At 41.7% G+C, this 24,413-nt stretch overlaps 1 protein-coding gene across 1 annotated transcript in view; it reads left to right on the top strand.

Annotated features, from left to right (window-relative positions):
- RFTN1 (raftlin, lipid raft linker 1) overlaps nucleotides 1-24,413 on the top strand; it is a 193,294-nt gene that overhangs the window by 70,344 nt on the left and 98,537 nt on the right. The window contains exon 3 of the mRNA XM_044915709.1: nucleotides 6,355-6,541. Coding sequence (XP_044771644.1) covers nucleotides 6,355-6,541 — 187 coding nt within the window. The remainder of the gene's footprint in view (nucleotides 1-6,354; nucleotides 6,542-24,413) is intronic.

Here is a 24,413-nt window from a genome sequence, read left to right as displayed (position 1 = left end):
CTTCAGAATATAAAGATTTATAATTAGAAATGGCTTATAATTAGAAATTTTAACATGATGAGGTGGCTTATGTGGTTCAGTCCTGGAATGGAGTCCCAATAAAAGCCCAGGAAGTCAAAAAGTAACTTCACATAACTCACACTGTGGTCCTTGTAGCTCTCTGCTAGGAAGAGAGGAACCCATCGTCCCCAGGGATGCTTCTTAAGATACCCATCTTCTCTCCCACTACTGTGCAGGCGTCTCTTCCCTAGAATACCCCTGGAGAGCTTCCCACACTCCCAGGGACTGTCAGAGCAGGCAGAATCCTTTCTAGGGCCTGGGATGGGCAGAAGGCTGGGACCTCATAAACAACAGTGATTTTATTCTGCCATAGTGGCAACAAGACTGTTTTCTTGCCTCTCTCTCCATCTTTCCACTCACCCACCCGCACCTCTGGTTTGTCCTTATTCCCATTTTGGCTCTAGTTTAGGGGAACTCTTTGAGTTCACTTTGCAAGCATTTATTATATTATCCGATAGCATTTTTTTTTTTTTAGTTAGAAACTGGATGTTACTCTCCAATTGAATAATGAAATCATTGCATTTTAAAGTTGAAAGCTCCTTTCAGAATTGCTGATCCAAGGTCTTCATTTTATAAACAATGGACCCAGGAGATGGGGTGGGAGTCATATGACTTGCCCAAGGTTACATAATGTGTAAACGAAGTCAGGCAAATCTTACAAAACTAAAATAGTAGAGAGGTTATCCTGGTGGGTGGGGTGAGAATTAGACCAAGAGGCTACAATTGGTATGTCCATCCAAACAGATAAGTCATTCCTTCCTTTATTTTTCCAGTAATAATACTGGGGGATTGGTCAGTTTATAAGAACTAGGGTTTTTCTGAAGGTGAAGGTTCAAACAGAAACAAGAAATAAGGCCCTTAATCATATTTACAACAAGAGCCTCGTTTTTTTTTATTGCAACAAGATTGTTGAGATTCATTTTTATTTGTTTTTTAACCATGAAGCTAGACTTCTTTTGCCAGCATGCATACCAAAAATTAAAGCCATAAAATTGCTGAGTTTTGACAAGAGATACATCTTTAGATTTTAAGATAAAAATTTTAAAGGTATGATGTTGTATTCAGGAAGCATTTAACTATGAAGTGGTTGACTGACTCATGTTTTTGGTGCACTGATTTGCAAGCCTGGAGGTTAGGGCGTGCGGGTGGAAATAGGGAACCATTTAGTGGCCCAGCACCATAGTGTCTTCACCAGCCTCAGCTGACCGGTGTCCCTGACCAGCTCCCCATCCACCACTGCCACCACCACTGACCATGATAGTTTGGAGCTTCGTCAGTTCCACACGCATCATCCCATTTGACTCTTACAGCTGCTGTATGATGTTAGCATGTCCATTTTAAACAAGGAAACTGGGTGTTCACGTGCCCAGGCTTAATGCCAGTGAGCAATGTAGCTAGAATCCCAAATCTTCTCAATGCGCCGACTGCTTTTACTTTTTTATTACAGCGTGATGCATAAGCGGGAACAAATCTATAAATGATCAGCATCCCAGGAAAGGCTTATTTTAGTATAGCAGTGAGAGTTTTGAAATACTTGACACATTTACAAACCACTGCACTGTGGAGACCGGCTGAGTGGGTGGTCTCGTGTTGGTTGATTCGCAGATGCTCTTCATGTATATTTTCATCAAAGAGGAGGGTAGCTTAGTGCTGCCTTGTATTTTTAGGTTTGATCGACATGGTGAAATTACCATGTATTTTTAGGTTTGATCAACATGGTGAAATTACCCTCCAAAAAGGGCTTACCCACCTACCAAAAGTCTGTTGGGTTTTGCAAATGAAATAGCCAGCATCAATGCCACACACACGGACGCTTGTGCGGTTTGGCCACTTTGTAATCCCTTGACAGCAGAGGAAACCTGCCCATGCCCTTGGCACAGCCTGCCTACAGACCTGCTCCTATCATTTGCCAGGCTCAGGCACGAGAGTTCAAGAGATATTCGGCCTGAGCCAGCACTAGGGTGAGGCAGGCGAGGCAACATAAAAAGATGCGATCAATAAAGTGCTGTGCTAAAGCCGTATTGGAGCTTAAGAAAAAGGAGAAATCAGTAAGACTGATCCCATCTTTATTAAAAGTTTTGATATTTTGTTCATTAGGACTTTGCATGAATTCTTATTTTTTAACATATCGCATTACATTGTTATTTATCTTGCTTACTGAGTTTTTGGTGCCCCTTAAATTCTGCTCGTATGACAGTATCGTGCCCTAGTCTCCATCCTGCCTGGGGCCTGGGGGTGAGCAGTGGGGGCATCATCCACCCTTGCTGCAGGCCCCCGTAGTGGGCCAGGGGCTGTCAGGGCAGGGAATTCCAGGCTCTTGGCTGTGTGAGGTTGTGCTGTGGGTGACGGGTGGGTGCATGTCCTTAGGTCCCCGGTTTCCTTCCCTGAGGAGGGGAGAGGAGAGGAGAGTGGCTGGAGGAGGGCCAAAGGAACCCTCTAGAGAGTAGTTCTCAGCCTCAGAGTCTCCTGGAGGGCTTGTGAAGGTGTAGATCACTCAGATTCCGATTCAGCAGGTCTGAGGTGGGGCCCCAGAGTCTCCATTTCTAATGAATTCCTCCATGCTGCTGCCGCTGGTGGACCAAGGAGCACACAGGGGGTCCAAGGTAGGGGGTCCCCTTGCCTGGGTCTAAGGAGGTACTTGGTGTGCATGGGAATTTGGAGGGGCTCAGCATTCTTTACCAGACTTGTCTTTAGATTTTTTTTTGTATAGCAGCATATCCAGAAAGTACCCTTCAAGGGGAAAGACTGCATTCTTTCCTACTTTTCTGGCCAATCTGCTATTTGTCACTGTTATTAATGGAGATTTCCCCAGGATGCTGGACACTGTTTTAGAGTGAATCATTGTTATAGATTTTTTTTCCTGTAAATTTCTTGCATGATGTATGGAAGTGAGAGCTACAGTAGCTGATGTTAAGTAGCATTTTTTTTTTAATTTTATTTATTTATATGACAGAGAGACACAGCGAGAGAGGGAACACAAGCAGGGGGAGCAGGAGAGGGAGAAGCAGACTCCCCGCCGAGCAGGGAGCCCGATGCGGGGCTCGATCCCGGGACCCCGGGATCAGGACCCGAGCCGAAGGCAGTCGCTTCACCGACTGAGCCACCCAGGCGCCCCGCTGATGTTAAGTAGTATTCTTAAGTAGCCCTAGATTTTGTTTTTTGTGTTTTATTTATTTATTTTTAAGATTTTATTTCTTTATGTATTTGAGAGAGCGAGTGCACCCCCTCGCACGTGCACCAGCAGTGAGAGGAGCAGAGGGAGAGGGACAAGCAGACCCTGTGCTGAGCTGCCCCCACGCAGGGCTTAATCTCAGGAGCCTGAGATCATGACCTGAGTTGGATGCTTAGCCAACTGAGCTACCCAGGTGCCTCGAGAGTTTGTGTTTTAAAATAACACATTATTTTTTAAAATACGTAAGACACTTTGAAGTAATGTTTTTACATATAAATAAGAAACTTAAAATGTCTCATAAACCCTCCACCCAGTGACCCCTGTGGATGGTAATAGTACTGCAAATACAAAATAAAAACTACCTTTCCATCCTTCTCTCTATGCTCTAGCCTTATCCAATAGTCATGTTTTTGTGATTTCTTTCAGAAAAAAATTTTATTCTCAAAGAGATTATCTATCTTTCTAATTATTTTTATACAAGACTATCATAAACACTGTTAGACACCTTGCCTCTTAACTTAGTAATTTATCTTGGATACATTTCCATCAGCACCTAACAGGTTTATCTTAATCTTGTTAAATGGCCCATAGAATTCATCACTGGGGTGTCCCAGAGTTTAGCTATCCAGCCCTCCAATGAAGAACTATTTGGTTCCAGGTTTTTGCTATATGAACAACCCTGTAGTGAGTGTCTTTGTCTGTATATCTGGAAAAACATCTATGAGTCCAGCCATAGGCATGACATCCAGGGGCAGGGTTGTTGGACAAGGGGTGTGTATACTTTTGGGTTTGAAGGCAAACACCATATTGCCCTCCAGAGAAGTTCACCCCCTCAGCCATGAAGAGCATGCCTGTTTCCCCAACATTCTTGCCCGCAATGGGTATCATAGAAGTAAAAAGAAAACAAAATCTATTATTCCAATAGCAGTAAAAATAAATAGGAATAAAATTGATAAGGTACAATATCTGTGTGAAGAAAACTTTAATATGTGCCTGAGGGACCCCAAAGAAGTCTGGAATAAACAAAAATTATGCCTTGTACTTGGACAGGAACTTGTGGTATGATGAAAATAGCGTTTCACCTTCAGTTAAGCTATAATTTGAACACGATTCAATAATATCAATGAGATTATTTTTAGAAGGAGGGTTTGATGAACTGGTTTGAAAGACCACTCGGAAAAAAAATAAAGAATAGACAGGAAGATTCAGAAACTAAACAGGAAGATTCAGAAACTAAACAAGAAGATAGGAAGTTACAGGAAATAGCCTGACCAGATATTAAAACTTAACACTAAAATTGTTAATACAGGTTAATGGATCACAATCATAAACTTAAATATATTCAGGAATATAATAGATGATAAAATTGGCATCTCAAATTAATAAGGGAAAGGGGGTGGAATGTTGAATTCATACTGCATAGGTTACAAATTGGATCAAAGACTCATATCCAAAAAATGAAATATGTAATAACAGGAGAATTGTTTTATAATCCCAAATCTCTCTGCTATGACCCAACACTCAGAAGTCATTGAAGACAAGATTGAGAAATTCAGCTTCACAAAAAAAAATTCTTCATGATAAAACGCAGCTTATGCAAAGTCAAAAGACAATAAATTGGGGAAAGCTATTGCAATTTCCTAAAGATGTAAATTTCCTAATATATAAAGAGTTTCTACAAACCAATAGAAAAAAGGACCGATAACCCAGTAGAAAACTAGGCAAAGATTATGAACAGTTAATAGAAAAGGTGACACAGATAGTATTTAAACATGAAATGTTCAATAAGAAAAAATACAAGTTACATAGAGAAATACAAATCACCACTGTAGGAATCATTTTTTCACTACGAGATTAGCCAGAGCATGGAAAAAGGAATACCTTTATACATCACGGATAGGAGGTAAATCCATGCTACTCTGTGGAAGAAATCTGGCCGTATCTGAAAAAATTACAATGCTTTTATCTTTGGCCCAGCAAATTCCTAGGTATGGAATTCCTAGGTATGATGTACTGTATGTGCACACGTGTGAAATTATGTAGGAACGATATTTTTCATCAGCATTACTTATAAAAGCAAAAGTTTGAATAACCTATGGTACATCATACACTGGAACACTGTGTGTCTGTCAGAAGAATGAGAAAAAGCTCTGTGTGCTGCTATTGAATGGTTTCTAAGAAAAGTATACTGTGAATTGATGAAAATTAGCAAAAAGCCATATGTGTAACACTATGCTACAATTTATATAAAAAGGGAGGGAGATATATAGACATTTTTACTTGTATATGAATTCAGCAGTTGTTAATGTGTATACAAAAAGTGGATAATACTGATTGCCTCTAGGGAAAAAGTCTGAAGGGGGATAGGGCTGGGATGTACACTTTTAACTGTGTATTTGCTTACACCTTTTGATTTTTGATTCTCGTCTGTCCTTCTCAAAAAATTGTTTTAAATCCAAATCTAAAATAATTCAGTAGGTGAAAAATATGTGTTTTGCATAGTTCTAATGTGGAGTTAATTTGGGTGTTTTTTTCAGATATTGATTAGCTTTTTGTGTTTTTTAGGCAATTGCCTCTTAGTATATTTTGTCTTTCCCTCTCTTCCCTTCCTTCCCTTGCCCTTCCCTCCCTCCCTTGACCTCCCCTCCCCTTTCCTTCCTCTTTCCTTCTTCTCTCTTTCAGTGATTTTTTTTGCGAATTAAGGAAATTACCCCTTTGTCTTAAATGTCACAGAAATTTTGTTCCAGTTTGTCTTCTGAAGTTGTCAATGCTGTGTTGCCACCTGGGAATTTTATATTTGCATGCAGTTGTCATTTTTTCCTCCTCCTCCTTTTCTTTCTTTTTTTATTTTTGAGGGGGTGGAAATGACTTTTCCAATGTGATCTCTGAGAAGATTGACTCTAGGTTTAAAATATCCAATTAGCAACACCTTTGGATGAGTTGGAAAATAATCTGCTGTTTTTTTAAGTTCTCTTTGACGACAGTAGTTAAGACAGGAGTAAACTCATCCTTAGTAAGAAGTGATCTGGAGGTCTGCAAGGGCAAGGGGAGAGGGACTTGGATGGGGGAGGGTGGGCCCTTTTTTTGCGTCCCTGATAAACCTCTCCTCTCTCCACCTCCAGCTGAGCTCCCGAGGTCCTCGGCGGTGAGGCTGGCCTCCCTGCACGACCTGCCCGCCCAGCTCCTGGAGCTGTACCAGCAGGGCTTCTCACTAGTGGCCCTGCACCCCTTCGTTCAGCCGACCCATGAGCGGGAGAAGACACCCCTCGAGCACATCTTCAGGGCCATCCTGATCAAGAAAACTGACAGGTGAGTCCTCTGAGATGAACCGTTAGCTTCGCATTGTGAGGTGGCTGATGCGTGTTGAATGGAGGAGGGGAAGTGAGAAGACTGGGGGTAGAGAATATATTTGAAATTTTCATGGTGTCCCCAGGGCCTCTGCCCTCTGACAGGGTAAGACAAAGTGATAGACAACCAGAGAGAAGTTTCACAGTGTCCTGCGAACTGTCCACACCCGACTGCATGAGTAGAGATTTCCATATTATATCCTGACCCTCTTTTAATTTATTGGATTACACTCAATTAGAAAGATGCCTCCTCTGAAGAGGTGTACTCCTAGAATATGCAGCTGGTGAAAGTATCATACTGTTAATCTGAAATGCAAGGCTACAAAACACACTGTTTTTTTGAAGGCTATATACAAACTTATTATCTTCCTCCAAACTCCAGAAGTACTTGGATATTTTAAACTTACCGTATGTTCTGTCAGTCACTTGGGAGGAGAAATAAAACCCACTTGAATCAAGTGCTTTGACTGATTTGTCTTCATTTTAATTTTCAAGGCTTTGAGGATGTTTTCAGTATGGCTTGTCCGGTTGAATGCTTATTCTTATGTTTTTATTGGGTCTAATTAGGAAAAGAGAGTTGGAGGTTGGTTTCGCAAAAGGAGTAGTATTAATTTTAAGTGATTAAAAAAAAAAACAACGAAGGTGGGATAGTAAGCACGATATGTTTTTGTGTTTTATTTTGAAATAAAGTCTGGCAAAAAAATCAGATCTGTCCTTCGGCCAACCATCATGGGAGGAATGACAGCTTCCGCTATAGTTTAAAAAGAGAGAGCGCAGAGTGACTGCTTCTCTTTCTCTCTTTTTAAAAGCTACTTTGCCTGGTAGACAGACATCTGGCTTGTGAGCTCACAGGGACACCTGGGTGACTAAGACGGGCTCCTCCTTCCTGGCCAATAGCGTTCATTTCTTCATGGCTGATCAAGCTCTGGGCTCTCAGTCCGAGTCAGCCTGTGTTGGAATTTGAAGTGAAAGACGGCGGACACCTTTGCTAACGTCCAGAATTACCATGGTTTTTGTAGAGTGAAACTTTTCTCAAGTCTGTCTTTTTTGAATATTCATTTCTTGATGTGGATTTGCTATATCCAGGTCAATCACCAGAGGAAATTACTGTGGGAGCCACGGTGATTTTAGATTTTATACTGACACACAGGGTATGCGTGATTATCATAGGTCACCCGTATGCAGTGCTTACCATATGCTGGGCTTTCCAGGTATCATTTCATTCTCATAAGCAGCCTTTGAAAAAGGTACCCTTTTTATTTCCATTTTAAAGGTAAGGAAGCTGAGGCCCAGATGTTGACTTGTTTATCAAGGTCACACAAATGGCAGCAAGCAGAGCTCTGACTGGTCCCAGGCAGGCTGACTCCCATGTGAACCCTGATGTGAAATACTTCCTGTGTTCTTGCCCCCCATGATTCTGTGGACAACCCCTTTATGAAAAAAGCGGGGAAGATATCTTTGATTTTTAGATGAGGTAGTAATTTCATTATTCCACTTTCCTCCATTTTACCACTCAAGAGTCTCAAGTAAGTCAGAATTTCAGAAAAGAAACAAAATAAAACCAACCTGCCATGTACCTTCAATGTACCTTTCGCGAGGCATTCACTGGACATCAGTGTTTCTGCTTCTTTCATCATTCCATTGGACTTGATGTTTAGAGGGGAGCGTCCACTTTGGTCACAAGAGTATCCCTCAGTGTAATTCTACCACAGGTGATGTTAGGATGGGATTTGGCATGAAGTCAGCACATCATAAATGAATTTGACTCTAAATGTGAAGATGTGTTTTTTTTTTTTCTTTTTTTTTGCTAGGGAGTAGCACCTCTCAAACTTTGATATGCCTCCTATTCATCTCCTAGAGATGTTGTTCTAGTGCAGTCTGATTCAGCAGGTCTGCGGTTGGGCCTGGGACTCTGCACTTCCAGCACATTCCTAGATGATAGCAATGCTGCTGGTCCATAGATCACACTTAGAGTAGCAAGGGTGAGAGGACCTGACTAATTCTTGTCCGGCTCCATGCCTGACACTCACCAACACTACTGGGGATCGCCCCTTCCCTGCTAGGGAGAGTTTTGCATACTGATAAAGGTGAGAAGGAACAGAGGGCTCCTGGCTGGAGGGCCCATGTTCTATGCTGCACCTAGCTGCCAGGGAGTGTTGCAGTGTCAGGGACACATTAGTAGATTTTTCTGGTACTGAGTGATTTGCAAGGCCTGAACTAATTCTCAATGATCTGATCAGATCGAAGTGGGTGAGAAAGCTCCTCTTAAGGATTAAGAACTGTCACTTTTGGGACTAGTCCATAACCAGCCAGCAGTGGAGCTGAAGTGTTCAATAGGGTTATTTTTTTTTTTTTTTTCACTTCCACTGAGGACAGTCCCTGAGTTAATGAACTTACTTTCCAGGAAAGGAAAATGGGTCAAGCCATTAAGAATGAGACATGAGTGTGCAGGAGGGTTTTCAAGAAAGAGAAGATGGCATTCTCCTTGGCTTTAAGTTCACTCTAGTCTACAGTGCCTGGGGTCTACATACTGCTGGATGGCTTTAAGGAACATTCCAGGTTCTTAATAAGCAGATTCAGAGAAAGAAATCCCTTGGATAACTTTGTGCCAAATCTTTGAAACTGCTCTCACCCCTCACCCTGTTGCGTTTGTTTTTTTAAAGGAAATTGCTAAAGCTTGTTCATTTGTCGTGATAATGAGGCAAAAATGACCAAGAGATTTTCCCCCACTTCCATTCCCCATTAGCATTGGGTGAGAGGAGCGGTGGTGGGAAGCAGAGTCATTATACAATATCATTTTAAGGGACAGGCATTTTCTCTCCTAGCAAACGTAGTAACCATGTGTTTTTGCATCCCGAGGAAAAGACCCCACACTATTAAAGATAAATAAACAAAAAACAACAGAGCTTTTTTTATATCGGTAGGGGAGTTTATGTGGTAGAGACGAAACAAGGGAAATATGTGATTAATTTTTAATAAAGACTGTTAAAATGTTATTTTTCACAAAGTCTGCCAAAGTTCTGACAGCTGTAGTTGCTGTTAAATGAAATGATTTAGCTGTCAAAGAGGAAGTCAATGCCTGGTTAATATTTTCTAACTGGACACTTGTTAGAGTACTATCAGTCCAAATAAAGTTCATTTGCAAGAATTATCATGGGATGACAACTTCAAACTTGGATAGGAACCTCAATATGTTTGAAAGGTGAACATAAAGTTTTTAGCAAATAACTGGCCTTTGGGATCTGTAGCAAGACCAGGAAAAAGAAGAGAACCATACAAGCTTACATTCACTCCCTCACTCATTACTTTGCAAACACTTACTGAATTCTACTCTTTGTAAGGTATTTTGCTAGGAGCTCTACTCGGTGGGGAGGTGGAGGGTGCAAGTTTCAACTGGACAATGGAGCTTGCCTTCTAGATACCTGTGATTTAACTGAGAAAATAAGGCATGCACCTTATGCCGTGGGAAAAGGAGAAGTCACCTGCGCCTGGAAAGGAAACAAAGGAAATGTTTCTGGAGGAAGGAGCTTTTAACTTGGTCCTGATTTCTTTGGGGGCAAAAATAGGAGTAATGTGCATGAGGCAGGAAGAGTTTATTTAGGTCTTATAATGCAGTGTCTCCTGGTGGAGTTTGGATCATTTGAGAGCACTGTTGACAGTCGGACTGGTTTACTAATGAGTCACCCCAAAAGCTCTGTGCAATAACATTCCTTTGAGCCCTGTACCATTTTGACGAACTTTACTTAAATCCATGAAAAATTACCTGATCCCTTTTCTTAAAAAATCTGATAACTGCCATTTCATTTTAAGATGTCAGGCCAACCCACACTCCTAGTACAAATTGTTCTTGATCCTCGGTGTGTTGAATTTACTTGAAAACTGACTGAGGAAGGAAGAGCTGGATTTGAAATATTTAATGAATAAGTAGGAAGAGAGTTTGTACTACTTTCCCGAAACTCTTTCTTTAGAACACTTAGCGAATTTTAACAGACAGTATAGTTAGTGTTGTTTCATTTACTCTGAAGTCTAAGTACAGTGAAGTTGTCCTTCATGTTTTTCGGGCAGTTTTCCTTAGAATGAGTTGCCAAAGATCTCAAAACTTGATGGCTAAGAGAAGTCACTTATTAACATGTTACTTCTGCTCTTTCATGAGTGTGGGTTTAATTCTAGGCCGTTTTATGGGTGTAGGCATGAATACAAAAACGCACTGTGCTGCTCCATTTTTCAGCAGTTGTATTGTCATTGTTCACACGTAGAGCCGGTTCAGGGTGTCTGTGATGTGTTTTTCATCACTAATGGGTTGAAGGTCCCCTGGGATATCGCCTTATATGGTACAGGGGACCACAACATCTGTGAACCCTGTGGACATTCATCGGGTGCCCTTTGGCCTCGGGTGAGGGGGTGGGGCGCACAGAGGAGCTGCTGCTGATGCAAGGGGTGGGATGCGGAAACCCTTGTGGAAGGTGGAAAATGCATATAATGAAAGCTGCTCTTGAAAATCTCTTTACTTGCCCATGAAATGTAGTACTGGAGCATTTCTCTCCCTGACCGATGCATGTTTTCCTTCAAGACGAGATCAGATTGGTGTTTCCAGCAATGAACCCCGTGGGGAAGTAAGCTGGTTTGGTTTAGAGTGAGTGTTCCTTAGAATCGCACCTCAGGGGGTGAGGTATTGCACTTGGATAGGCGTTGGTGGGAACTGAGGTGGAGGGAACAGGATCTCTCGCCTCCTGCCTCATGTCCATTCTGGGACACATCTGCCTGTTGACTAGAACAACTGACTCCGTTTTAAGTGGCAAACGGTCCTCTCTTTCAGTGAGATTTGTTTAAGATAAATGTGTGGTGTAGCTTCACTATGCAAAGATGACCCTAAAGAGCTCTCAGCTCTCAAGAAACTCATCTACTGGGGGAGGGGGGGAGCGGTTGTCAAATATGTATGATGTAAATGATGTGAATGCCCAGCTAAATCTATAGGTCTTGGTTTTCACCTCTGACCCAGAATTTGTTAATGGGGGTGCTTTACAGAAGGAAGCTCCGTGACCCCCTTTTGCTCTGGGTCTAGAATGATGGTGGATTTGAACAGGGAAACCAGTGGTGAGGAGGGTCTCCCAGGCAGGGGGACTGGCCCGGGGGAGCCCCGAGCCCTGAAAAGCAGACCATGGATGGTGTGGGGTGACCGGAGCACAAATCAGAGGGAAGCAGGGAGAAGAGGCATGAGGTGCCTGGATCGGGAGGCCTCTCACAGCTGGGCTAAGAAGTTTGAATTTATCCTGAGGTCAGTGAGGAACCATTGCAATATTTTTGTTTTGGAGGAACAACCCTTAGAAGTGCTGAGTTTTGAAAGCCAAAGAGGGGAAGCTAAGAGGGAAGACAGTGGAGGCCAAGAAAACACAGTCAGTGAGGGAGGGAGCTGGTGGGTGACTCAAGTAGGCTGCAGGGGGAGGTTAAGCAGAGTTGGATGGGAGATGCGACTGATGGGGGGGGAACAGTGGATTTAACATTTAGCTGCAAAGGGATAGCTTGAAGGAAGAGGAAGAATCAAAATAGGAGTGCACTTTTGACTCCCATGGCTGGGAAGGCTGACTGGAGGAGGGCGGGAGGGCATGGAGAAGGGCTGTGTCTTGGTGGGGTTTCCCAGAAGCAGATCCTGAGAGGATCATCAAGGAAGTGTTCCCAGGAAGCCTCAATAGGGACATAGGACAGGGCAGGGAGGAAGCCAGCAAGGGTATGGTGTCAGTCTTGGCCTGATTCCGCGGGGAGCAGTGAGTCCACCTTGAGGCTGGGAACCGGCTTTCACACTCCTGCACCCAGCAGCCATTTGCCACGAGCTGCCTCAGCCACTTCCCAGGTCTAGGGCACATCCCGGAAAGGCATTCCAATAGCCAAGGAAGACAGGGAAGCGTGCAGAACCCAGGGGGACACACTGAGCCAGGAGGGGTTTGGGAGGGGACTTGGGTGGAGCACGGGCAGTAGCCACCGCAGAAGGAATGTGAATGGCATCAGTTTGGTTGCATTGTATTTGCGGGCAGTTGCTGGGGGCAGGAGGTCCAGTGGCAGGTGTCTGCTGGGCAGGCAGGAGCCAGGAGAGAAGTCTGAGCTCAGTGAGGCCGTGGCAGGCTGTGGGAAGCCATGGCGAGCCCATGAGGACAGGCCCACGTCTGTGTTGCTGACTGAGCCCAGCCCGTTGTGATCCTTGTTCTCTATACCAGATGCCTCTAGTAATTCTGAGAAGAGACGCAGCGGCTTGCCGAAAGCTGTGCTAAGTGAGCTGCTCAGTTCCAAATTGACCATATGCTTGGAGTCGGAGCAGTTTTTCCTCTCAGACCGCATCGGCAAGCTGTACTCCCGAGGACTTACGAGCAGCACAGATTGCTAGATGAGTCAGCTCCGGCCGCCCAGCATCAAGTGATGCAGTAAGGGACGGTACTTTTGGCTTTGGGCTGTTTTATTTCCAGGAAAGCAAATATCAGAAAGTGCCCAGCCTTTCCCCCTTATTCCCGTTTGGGGAATCTCAAATCTTGAAGACTGCCTTTTTTTTTAAGATACGGCTTGCACGCTCAGACGCCTCCAGGGGCCAGGACCTTGGGTGGGGACTCATGGGTGTCAGAGAGCCGGTGCCTAACTCTGCCCTGTTGTTGCCAGTTGTCACCAGATCTTGTACCTTTTTTCAAGAAAAGCCAGAAATCTGGATTTTTATGGGAAAACTTGTCTTTTTTAAAACACTGCCTCACTTTTTTTTTCAAAATACAGCCTTACCTTGCTTTATTGTGCTTCTCAGATACTGCATTTTTTTACAAAATGAAGGTGTGCAGCAATCCTGTGTCTGTCAATGCCATTTTTCCAACAGCTGTTCACCTCGTGTCTCTGTGTCACATTTTGGTATTGCAATATTTCAAACATTTTCGTTATTATTATATTGTTATTATAGACTGTGGTCAGTGATCTTTGATGTTACCATTGTAATTGTTATGGGGCACCATGAACCACACTCATATGACACAGTGAATTTAATAGATAAAAGTGTGTTTTGGCTACTCCACGAACTGGCCATTCCCCCATTTCTCTCCCTCTCCTTGGGCCCCCCTACTCCTGGAGATACAGCAGTATTGAAATCAGGCCAGTTACTAACCCTGCAGTGGCCTCTAGGTGTTCACCTGAAAGGAGGAGTCGAGGGGCGCCTGGGTGGCTCAGTTGTTAAGCGTCTGCCTTTGGCTCAGGTCATGATCCCAGAGTCCTGGGATCGAGTCCCACATCGGCCTCCCTGCTCAGCGGGGAGCCTGCTTCTCCCTCTCCCACTCCCCCTGTGTGTTCCCTCTCTCGCTGTCTCTCTCTCTCTGTCAAATAAATAAATAAAATCTTAAAAAAAAAAAAAAAGGAGTTGCATGTCTCTCACTTTAAATCAAAAACTAGACATGATTCAGCTTAGTGGGGAAGCCATGTTGAAAGCCAACACAGGCTGAAAACTAGACCTCTTGCACCACACAGTTAGCCAAGTTGTGAACGCAAAGGAAAGTTCTTGAAGGAAATTATCAGTGCCACTCCAGTGAACACACAAATGATAAGAAAGTGAAACAGCCTTATTGATGATATGGAGAAGTTTTCAGTGGTGTGGATAGAAGATCAATCTGGCCACAACATTCTCTTAAGCCAAAGCCTAGTCCAGAGCAAGGTCCTGACTCTTTTCAATTCTGTGAAGGCTGGGAGAGGTGAGGAAGCTGCAGAAGAAAAGTTTGAAGCCAGCAGAGGTGGGTTCATGAGGTTTAAGGGAAGAAGCCGGCTCCATAACATCAAAGTGCAAGGGGAAGCAGCAAGTACTGATGAAGAAGCTGCAGCAAGTGATCCAGAAGATCGAGCTAAGATAACTAATGAAGGTGTCTACACTAAACAGATACTCAATGTAGACGAAAGTACCTCCTATTGGAAGAAGATGCCAACTAGGACTTTCACAGCTAGAGAGAAGTCATTGCCTGGCTGCCAAACTTCAAAGAACAGACTGACTCTCTTGTTAGGAGGTAATGTAGCCAATAACTTTAAGTTGAGGCCAGTGCTCACTGACCATTCTGAAAATCCTAGGTCCCTTAAGAGTTATGCTAGATTTACTCTGCCTGCTCTATACATGGAACAACAAAGCCTGGATGACAGCACATCTATTTATAACATGGTTTACCAAATATTTTAAGCCCACTCCTGAGACCTCCTGCTCAGAAAAAAAGAAAGATTCCTTCCAAAATATGACTGCTCATTGATAATGCACCTGGTCACCCAAGAGCTCTGATGGAGATGTACAATGAGATTAATGTTGTTTTGTGCCTGCTGACACAATATCCATTCTGCAGCCCATGGATCAAGGAATAGTTTCGACTTTATATTTAAGAAATACATTTCGTAAGGCTCTAGCGGCCAGAGATTGTGGTTCACCTGATGGATTTGGGCAAAGCCAATTGAAAACATTCTGGAAAGGATACATCATTCTAGATGCCATTAAGAACATTGTGATTCATGGAAACAGGTCAAGATATCAACATTAGCAGGAGCTTAGAAGTTGATTCCAGCACTCATGGATGACTGAGAGGTTCAAGACTTCAGTGGAGGAGATAAATACAGATGTGGTGGAAACTCAAGAGAACTAGACTTAGAAGTGAAGCCTGTAGCTGTGACTGAATTACTGCAATCTCACGATAAGACTAATGGATGAGGAGTCACTTCTTATGGATGAGCAAAGAAGGTGGTCCCTTGAGATGGAAACTACCACTGGTGAAGATGCTGGGAAGACTATTCAAATGACAAAAGATTGAGAATATCACATAAACTTAGTTGATAAAGCAGCAGTTGATAAAGGGTTTGAGAGGAAGGACTCCAATTTGAAAGAAGTTCTTCTGTAGGTAAAATGCTATCAAACAGCATCACAGGCTACAGAGAAATCATTTGTGAAAGGACAAGTGAATGGATGTGGCAGATTTCATTGTTGTCCTATTTTAAGAAATTGCCCCAGCCACCCCAGCCTTCAGCAACCACCACCCTGATCAGTCAGCAGCCATCAACATCAAGGCAAAACCTTCCACCAGCAAAAAGATTAGGACTAACTAAAAACTCAGATGATGGTTAGCATTTTCTAGCAGTAAGTATTTTTTAATTAAGGTATGTACTTTGTGTTTTTAGACATGATGATATTGCACACTTAGTGGACTACAGTATAGTGTAAAACATATCTTTGCTATACACTGGGAAACCAAAGAATTCATTTGACTTGCTTTATTGTACTATTTACTTTATTGCAATGGTCTGAAACCAAATCCACAGTATCTCCAAGGTAGGCCTTTAACATTATGTAGCCCTAACCCACTCCACTGGCTACCAGCTTGGAATCTTTAATATTTCTGTATGATGCTTATTTTGCTGGAGTTAATCATTCACCCTTTGAGCTGTCTATTCTCCTTTCACACACAACAATCATTAGACTTCTCAGACTCTCTTGTAATTGTTTGTCTATGTCTGCCCACCCCTTCTCCCCCTTGCTAAATCTTCTTTCATCTTTGGATTCCCATTTCTTGCTTAGAGTGCCAGGTGGTGAGTAGGTGTTTCTTAATACAATTTTCCTGAATTGAGTGGAGTAAAACTATACCCTGGAATTTTGCTACCATCATTCATGAAAAAGATCATAAATTCACTGCAAAATGGATCTGTCTTTGGTTTACATATTTACCAGTACCAGAAAGTGCATCTTGATAATGCAGCCACACAGCATGGACCCCAAGGAATGGAATACACACACACACACACACACACACACACACACGATCCTTTCATTGTCCAAATAAAAGTAATTTGCCACAAGGGTATATATATATATGTTATTTTTTACTCTTTTTTTCCTTTTTAAAAACATCCAAAGGATGGCATTCAAAGGAAAGGAAATCTTTGTGGACCTTAAGTGGAGTACAAATGCATTACATTGCTTTTTTTTTTTTTTTTTACAGCCCACAAGATAACATGAGCATTTTCTTTGGCATTTGAAAAGGGCAAAATTGGGAAAGTACAAAATTATACTGGAACTAAAAAGAAAGTTCTTTTAAAAATTATAATCGAAAGTGTCCTCTTTAAGTGGCCTTGTGTCTCTTCATGTCTAATTTCTACCAATTACTTTGACTCTTGGGAGAATTACAGGGTTTCTAGAAAGAGGTTTCATAATTAAACAAAATACACTGGGGGTGGTAGCCTACGGGGGTGTGCCCTAGAAAATGCTGCCACACAAGGCGGGGGTTCAGCCCTGGAGCGTGCTGATTGTTGGAATCACATGTGGGGAAGAAAAGTAACACTGGGCGTAGCATGTGTTACGGTGGTGGAGAAACCACGGCAGCTGGTTTATTCCCAGACAGCAGAAATTGAGGAAGGTGAATTCAAAGTTCTGTTCTCAAATCAGAGCAGGGAATATGAAGGTGTTTGTTTAGCATGGAGGTCGTTATTTTAGATTCATATATAGACAGGGCCCCCACTCTGTGCTTGCAGCTGCCCCTCGTTGTTGGTGTGGTATCAGCCTTCATCAGTTTTCTCAAGCTTCCAGAGGTGTTTGGAGTACTTGATTAGCTCTCCTGGGCTGCCACTGTAACCCCCAAGGAGCTGTCCAGCATCACCGAAGACTACTTTAATTTATTCCTCCTATTTCCCATGTCACGCTGGAGTGACACCCTTTTCTGGTGTGTTGAAGTATCAGGATTCACTGTTAATTATTGTGTTTGCACTTTCTGATCTAATATGCTGGTGTAAAGCCACATTCTCTTGGGGGAAGAGAATTTTTTTCAATCCACACCCGTAATGGCTTGCCTAGTTACTCTTGTTCTCCACCTCCGAAGTGTCGGCCTTTGTCCCAGTGGAGAGAACGAGAGAGCCAGAAGTGCATTGTTCAGTGAGGGCTCATCCCCCCGCCCCTCCACCCTGTTTTATAGCTGGCCTTGATTGCCTCTGTCTTTCCCCATGTTTTATTTATTTATTTATTTATTTTTGTCTCCTCTGAGCGAGAGAATTAGCATACTAGTGATTTCCAGTCTTTCCCCAATGGTTTAGAATGGCAGAGAATAGCATGCAGGGACCAAACACAGAAGCACAAGCACAAAATTGCTTTGAAATTTCCTGTTGATCTTATGCAAATACTACCGTGAAATGTCTGTATTTGTCTTAAAATAAAATAAATAAAGGCCTCTTCCTCCCGCAGTACACACAATCTCTCAATAACAATGGAAGATTTATTCTATGGCATTACAGGTGGGCTATAGGGATTCCTACACACTATTTTGAGGGCCTTGTGCACACAGTGTAGGTAATTTAGTTGCAAATACTTTTCCTGAAGTGTTAGATTTTTGTATTTATATGCCTATTGCATATTAAATTTAGGAACTCAGATTGTCTTACTTTAACTATTCCTGGCAGTCTTTTTTGTCTTTTCTCTTCTTTGTCAATCAGAGTTAAATTAGATTGTGTGTGTTTTTCAAGCTGAGAAAGACATGGGCATTACCAGTGTTGGGTCCTGGAAAAGACTAGTACTAACTTAATTTTACAGCTTTAGCTATGAATGCAGCAGCAGGTGAGAAGTAACTTTCAGATCCATATAAATACATTACTGGTGATTTCAGTGTTCTTAGGATTTTGATATAATGATTATCTTTATATCTATCTAGCTATCTTCTATAATTTTTAAGTGCTTGAAAGATGGAACCATTTTACAAAGAGGTAAATGCTATAAATACGATTTAGTGGAGCACATCATTTCATTTGCCTCCCATTCATCAACCACGAGTTGGAACTAAAAATGGCCCCAAATGCTTTAAAAACCAAATTAGTAACTTGTATTCATACAACACCTATTTCTGAGGATCTGAGAGCACTTTTGCTTCACTCCTGTATGTTAAGTCTTATAATTTATTCTCACTGTGTCCTCATGATGGTTGTTTTTGTTGTTAATATTTGTTGAAAACATTACGTGTTCAGTGGAGGTTTTAGACTTAATTCTGTTTTGTAGCTGAAAGGTACCATTTTCTTGCCTTATCCCCTACCTCCCATTTCATATCATAGGAAAATTAGCCTGAAGAAGTTATTAATGGAGTGCCTGGGTGGCACAGTTGGTTAAGCATCTGACTTTGACTCAGGTCATGATCCCAGGGTCCTGGGATCGAGCCCCGTGTCAGGATCCCTGCTCAGCGGGGAGTCTGCTTCTCTTCTCCCTCTGTCCCTGCTTGTGCTCTCTCTCTCTTGCTCACTCTCTCTCAAATAAATAAATAAAATCTTAAAAAAAAAAGAAGAGGTTATTAATGACTCCTTGGTATTGAAGTGTGGGGTGGGTGAGTGGGACTGTGTGGTAGGTATGGGGCTTAAGTTCTGTCTTGGGGCTCATGGCACAGAAATATACCATCTTTCAGCTCAGGAGCCCTGGACTTATAGAAGGGTCCTCAGAGAATTCCCAGAATCCTCTGGGCTTTGCAGCATCTTCAGTCCCCATAGGTAGCCTCTGGGACCAGAGGCATGGTTATCCCGACTCGTTTCAGGGCATTTTGACACTGCAAACTATTTGGAGCACCCCAGGTGGCTCCATTTAGCAGGCTGGCTGGGTCTTGGCAGTTTCTGCACTAAACAGTTCTATGCAAATGGTTCTGAGGCTCTTAGTGCATTATTTTTCCTCTGTTACCCACCCCAAAAACCCCTAAAAGCCCAAAATGTATTTATTAGGTATCTTGTGTCTTCTAAGGTAGTAGACTTTGTTAGAGAGAATGAGGTGAGCACAATCCCTGCTCTGGGGGGATTTATACCCAACTTGTGGTGAATTTTTTATTTTCAAACTTCTATAATTAAAGTTCCCAAAATGGCTCTGTGAAGCAACCTGGATCTTATTAGGAACAAAAAGCCCATTTTTCTTGTGAAGAACATGGATATATTTGCAGGCATTTCTTAATATGATTCATTATTTATGGCACCAGCCAGAATAGCTCCCATTTATTTGTTGCTATGTCTGGCCAGAGTTCTTGCTCGTTGCTTCATGATATACATTATCTTTACTCCTGAAAGCAAAATGAAGAAGACGAGACTCAGAATGGTGACTTGTCCAGAGTCATGCTTTTGGTAAGTGGAGGAGCCAGAATTCACATCAGGATCTGTCTACTACTAACACTGTTGCTTTTTAATTTTTTAACCATTAGGGTTAGGGTATGTAAGGGTAGGGTAGGATTTCTCTGCTTATATAGTGTCTCAACTATGGACAGTTTGGGATATTAAGCAGCATCCCTGGCCTCTACCCACCAGATGCCAGTAGCAAACACCACCACCCCTGTCCCTGGCCCTAGTTAATGACAATCAGAATGTCTCCAGATATTACCAATGTCCCCGGATGGGCAAAACTGTTCCCAGTTGAGAACCTAGTATTAGTGTGTGAGGTAGGGATCCACCTTTATTTTCTTCCAGATAGCTGCCTTTGTCAACAGCATTTATTGCATTTACCTGATTTTTACCATGGAATGAGATGGCACCTGAATCATAGTTTGGATTTCTGTATATACCCGAGTTTGTTCCCAGTTCTTTATTATTCCTGTGATTGCTTTATTGATTTTTGTGCTATACCATGCTATTTTGATTACAATAAGTTTGTAGTGTGTATTAATATCTATTAAGTCACTGTTTTTCTTTTTCAGGATCTTAACAATTTTTGCACGTTGATTTTTCCATATAGAGTCGAAAGTTATATTCTCCAATTTCCAGTAAATTCTGCTGAAATTATAATTACATTTACATAATAATTTGAAGAGTGTTTCCACCATGTGTTTTTAAGAACATAGAGTTCACTATTATTGTTGGAAGTAAATTTTTATTTTAGAGCTTTGTGATCATTCTGAAACATCTATGCACTTATCTAAGCCAGTATTACCAAAGTGAGGTACATACCCATGTTGAAAGAGTACTGACGCTTCTTTGTATATTTATTTTTGTTGAAAAATTAAGATATAAATTATACGTTACTGATACTGAACATTCAGGTTGAAGGTGGTGCCCTTGCTGGGTGCAGATGTCAGGGGTCACCTGTCTATATGAAGCAGGAGGGGTCCTGAGAGACTAGGTTCAGAGGAAGACTTTTATTTGAAAACTCAGTGAAGTGGATTTGTGGATTATTTTTTGTAGTTTAACCTTCATGAAATACACACATGGCTTAAAAAATTCCTATAACGTAGTTGCAGATTGAGGAAAATACCAGTAATGTGAACATAAAATCCTTCTCTCTCTCTCTCTGTCTTTGTCTCTTTCTTCCCTATCTCTCTCTTTCCCTGTCTGTCTCTTCCTCACACACACACTTAGACTCACACACAGAAAAATGGCCATACTGACCCATCTCTGTTTGTAAGAGTTTTCCTAGTGAGATTAAAAAAACCAAAACAAAACAAAAAACCCAATGCCTACCTATTCAGATCTGTGAGAAGATGGCCAAAGATATTTGGACTCATCAAGAAGACATTTTGAAATGTGGGTTAACTTCCACTATTGTTAACAGTGAATCTCATTTCAAGTGTATATTAGGTCTTGAAATATTAGATATTCATAATATGAACTTATTTTGATTATAATTTATTGTGATATATAAATATATATATTTATACTTATATATATTTAAATATGTATATTTATATTGTGATATAAAAAAATATATAGTGATATATAAATATATATGATACATAAATATAAAATATTGTGATTAAAATATTGCTTATTTCATTTGCTTTTTGTCTTTTAAAACTTATTTTATATGTATTTTATATAACACATGTAAGATGTTGCTACGGTAGTAGTCAGGAGTTTTTACTGACCTAGTATGTGATCAAAAAATTTGGAGACCACTGATCATGAAACTTCAGGGTCACTCGGATGGTTCCTGAAGCAGTTAGGGTTTTGCTACTCCAAGTGTAGTCTGCACTAACAGCATCAGCATCACCTGGGAGCTCCTTGGAAATGCAGATCCCCAGGCCCCTCCCAGACCTGCTGAATCCAAATCTTCATTTTAACAAGATCCCCGGCGATCTGTTTTCACATTGAAGTTGAGAAGAGCGTTAAGCTGTACTTTCCAATTAGGTAGCCACTAGCCACGTGTAGCGATGTAAATGTAAATTCATTTAAGTTAAATAAAATTTAAAAAATTCAGTTCCTCAGGGGCACTAGCCACATTTTAGGTGCTTGGTAGCAACATGTGGCTAGTGGCTACTGTATTGGCCAGCGCAGATATAGAACATTCCCATCGTCTAATTCAGTTAGAGGGTGTAGGTGGGAAGATCTAGAAAAGAAGGAGACGATAAATGGACTTTAATTTGGAACATGAGCATTGAATGTAAACAGAGAAGAGACTTCCTGTCACTCAACTAGACAGGGCCCATGAGCGAGTCATGAAGAGCATTCATGTGGGGTGCCAGTCCCGTTAGTTTTGTTTGCAGATAATGTGACTTTTCTGAAGTAATATCAGGCAGACCTGCTTTTATTCAGTATTACGTTTGTGATAAAATATTATTTGTCCATTAATACTAGTATTAGTCCTTTCTACATCTTTCAGAGTAAATGAGGAACCTTACAGGATCCCAGAGAAAGCAGGACCCTGCCCCAGATCCCATTCCTTGTGGTTCTTCTCTTTTCTGTAGTCCAGCCTGGTGGGGATTGAAATTCTTTCACGGCTGCATTATACAGGGACCACAGGGGTAAAGCCTGTTTTTTTCCTGTTGCTTTTAAGATTAATGGTGAACTCCTTGGGCTGCGCAGTCACTGACGGTTTATCTACCAGAGAATTGGCTCTGACTGTAAACAGTGTGACAGGATGTGGCAAGATTTCTTGAGAATAAACAGCAGTACTGGATAGTTAGATGCCCACAGTGACTTGCACACGCTCGGCAGTGCGCAGCTCCCTAAGAGTGTGTGGTTAGGGTATCATTTGCACAGCCCCCCCCCCCATCATCTCCGGAATGTTCCTGGTGATACCAAACCCTTATCAACGGAAGTGGTGAATGTCTGTTGGTGAAAGAGGAAGAAAAAATCAGAAGAAAAGGCAGTGACCCATCTATGAGTTCATTCTTCTCCTTTCTACTTCCTACTTCAGAACTCCCCTGATAGAGACTGTATAGTTAGGGGTTTTATTTAATGATTTGCTAGGATTTGTTTACTTGGATTTTTTTTTTTTTTTTTTTTTTTTTCGCCCCCAAGCATTTCTTAAGCTTCACTGTTAGGGGAAGTTTTTGACTTCAAGAGCTTCTTCTTTTTGTGTGTGTGTGTGTGTGTGTAGATTTGATTTATTTTGCAAGGGGAAGGAGTCCTAAAATGATCGGAAATCTTTCCCCCATTGTTCTGAGAGCATCTTTGGGAAGCAGCATGTACTCCTCTCCCCACTCCACCCCAACTGTCACCAAATGCAGAGACGGGAAATACCTAAACTCTCTCTCCCATCCGCCCACTCCCTCTACAAAATCTTAGCTGAGCTCATTACTGCTCTCCTAAGACATTCTTCGCCTCTTCTCCCGTCATACGCAATGCGGCTTGCTTCATCTTCCTGAAGTCTATATTTTAGTATCTTCTCTTATCTAAGACCTTCCATGACTCCCCTTTCCCTCAAAACGAAGTCCAGTCCCATCCTGTAAGGACACACCCCATCCTTTCTTGCCCACCACGGTTCTCGCTTCTCTGCTGCCCACTGCAGACGCGTCACAGGTCCATCCTAACAGTGGATTCATCCAGATGTTCGCCGGGCTCCTGTTTACTGGTCCCACTGATTCTGATAGGCAGCCCTCACCTTTTACCAAACTGACCTATTTATTATTTCCATCCTGTAACTCATGCTTTTTTCCATCTATATCCTTATTAATTTCTGTTCTTGGTGCCTGGAATATCTTTTTATCCATTGTCCCATGACTAATTTCCATACAGCTTTAGGCTCAGCTGACACACTTCTTGATTTTAAAAAATTTCCTGATCCCTGACACTGAAAGTAACCGAACTCCCATAACACTTCTGTTTTTATATGGTTTGCATACAGTAGAGAGTGGTATTGGATAGTTAGATGCCCATTGACTGTAGGTTTCTTGATGGCAGGATCTAACTCAGTGCCTTACATGTATGTGGTCAGTGGTCAAGAAAGTGATGAACAGATGAATGAATACACAGATCTTTTTATTGTCATTAGTTTTACATTAGTTAATGAAATTAGAAAAAGCCTTTTTTTCCTTTCCTTGACAAATCTTAAGATCTGTAGTTCATTTCCCTCTCTACTACTACTTAAAAAAAAAAAAAAGCCATTCTGATTATTCTACTTGAACTTGGTATTGCCTTGGGGGAAATATCTTAAAAATCCTTCCTGTTTCCCAGTCATAGAGAATTTGTTTCTATCAGCTGACATTCAGTAATTTTTTTTCTTCTGGTTGGAGAATGCCTAGTGATCTAAGTTGGAGTTTACCACCATTTCTTTCTGATTATTCCTAAATGAAGCAAAAATAGTTCTATTGATGAACTGCACATCCTCTCCTTTCTTTTTACAGCTCAAGTTCAAACTGGGCCTGGTGTCCTGGGAAAGAGGAGATGTTGTTTAAACTCATGGTCTTTGAAGTTATCTAAGGGGTTTATGAGTTGAAGTGAGATCTGTTACATGTTTATTATTTAAAAGTAGTGTGTATGGTAGTATTTATTCACATGTTTATTTTTTTAAAGTATAGTTTATAATAGTTTTTTCGACAGGCATTTGTTTTTTAGTAGACTGATTTCAGATCTTCTCATGAAACCAAATGGGTATTTAATTACCTACTTGGCATTTTGTCAGTATAATTTGAGGACTAACC

This window comes from Neomonachus schauinslandi, chromosome 1, assembly GCF_002201575.2.
Source record: "Neomonachus schauinslandi chromosome 1, ASM220157v2, whole genome shotgun sequence".
Classification (NCBI taxonomy): Eukaryota; Metazoa; Chordata; class Mammalia; order Carnivora; family Phocidae; genus Neomonachus; species Neomonachus schauinslandi.
The sequence above is the reverse complement of the archived record's forward strand: the minus strand, read 5'-3'. Positions and strand labels throughout refer to the sequence as shown.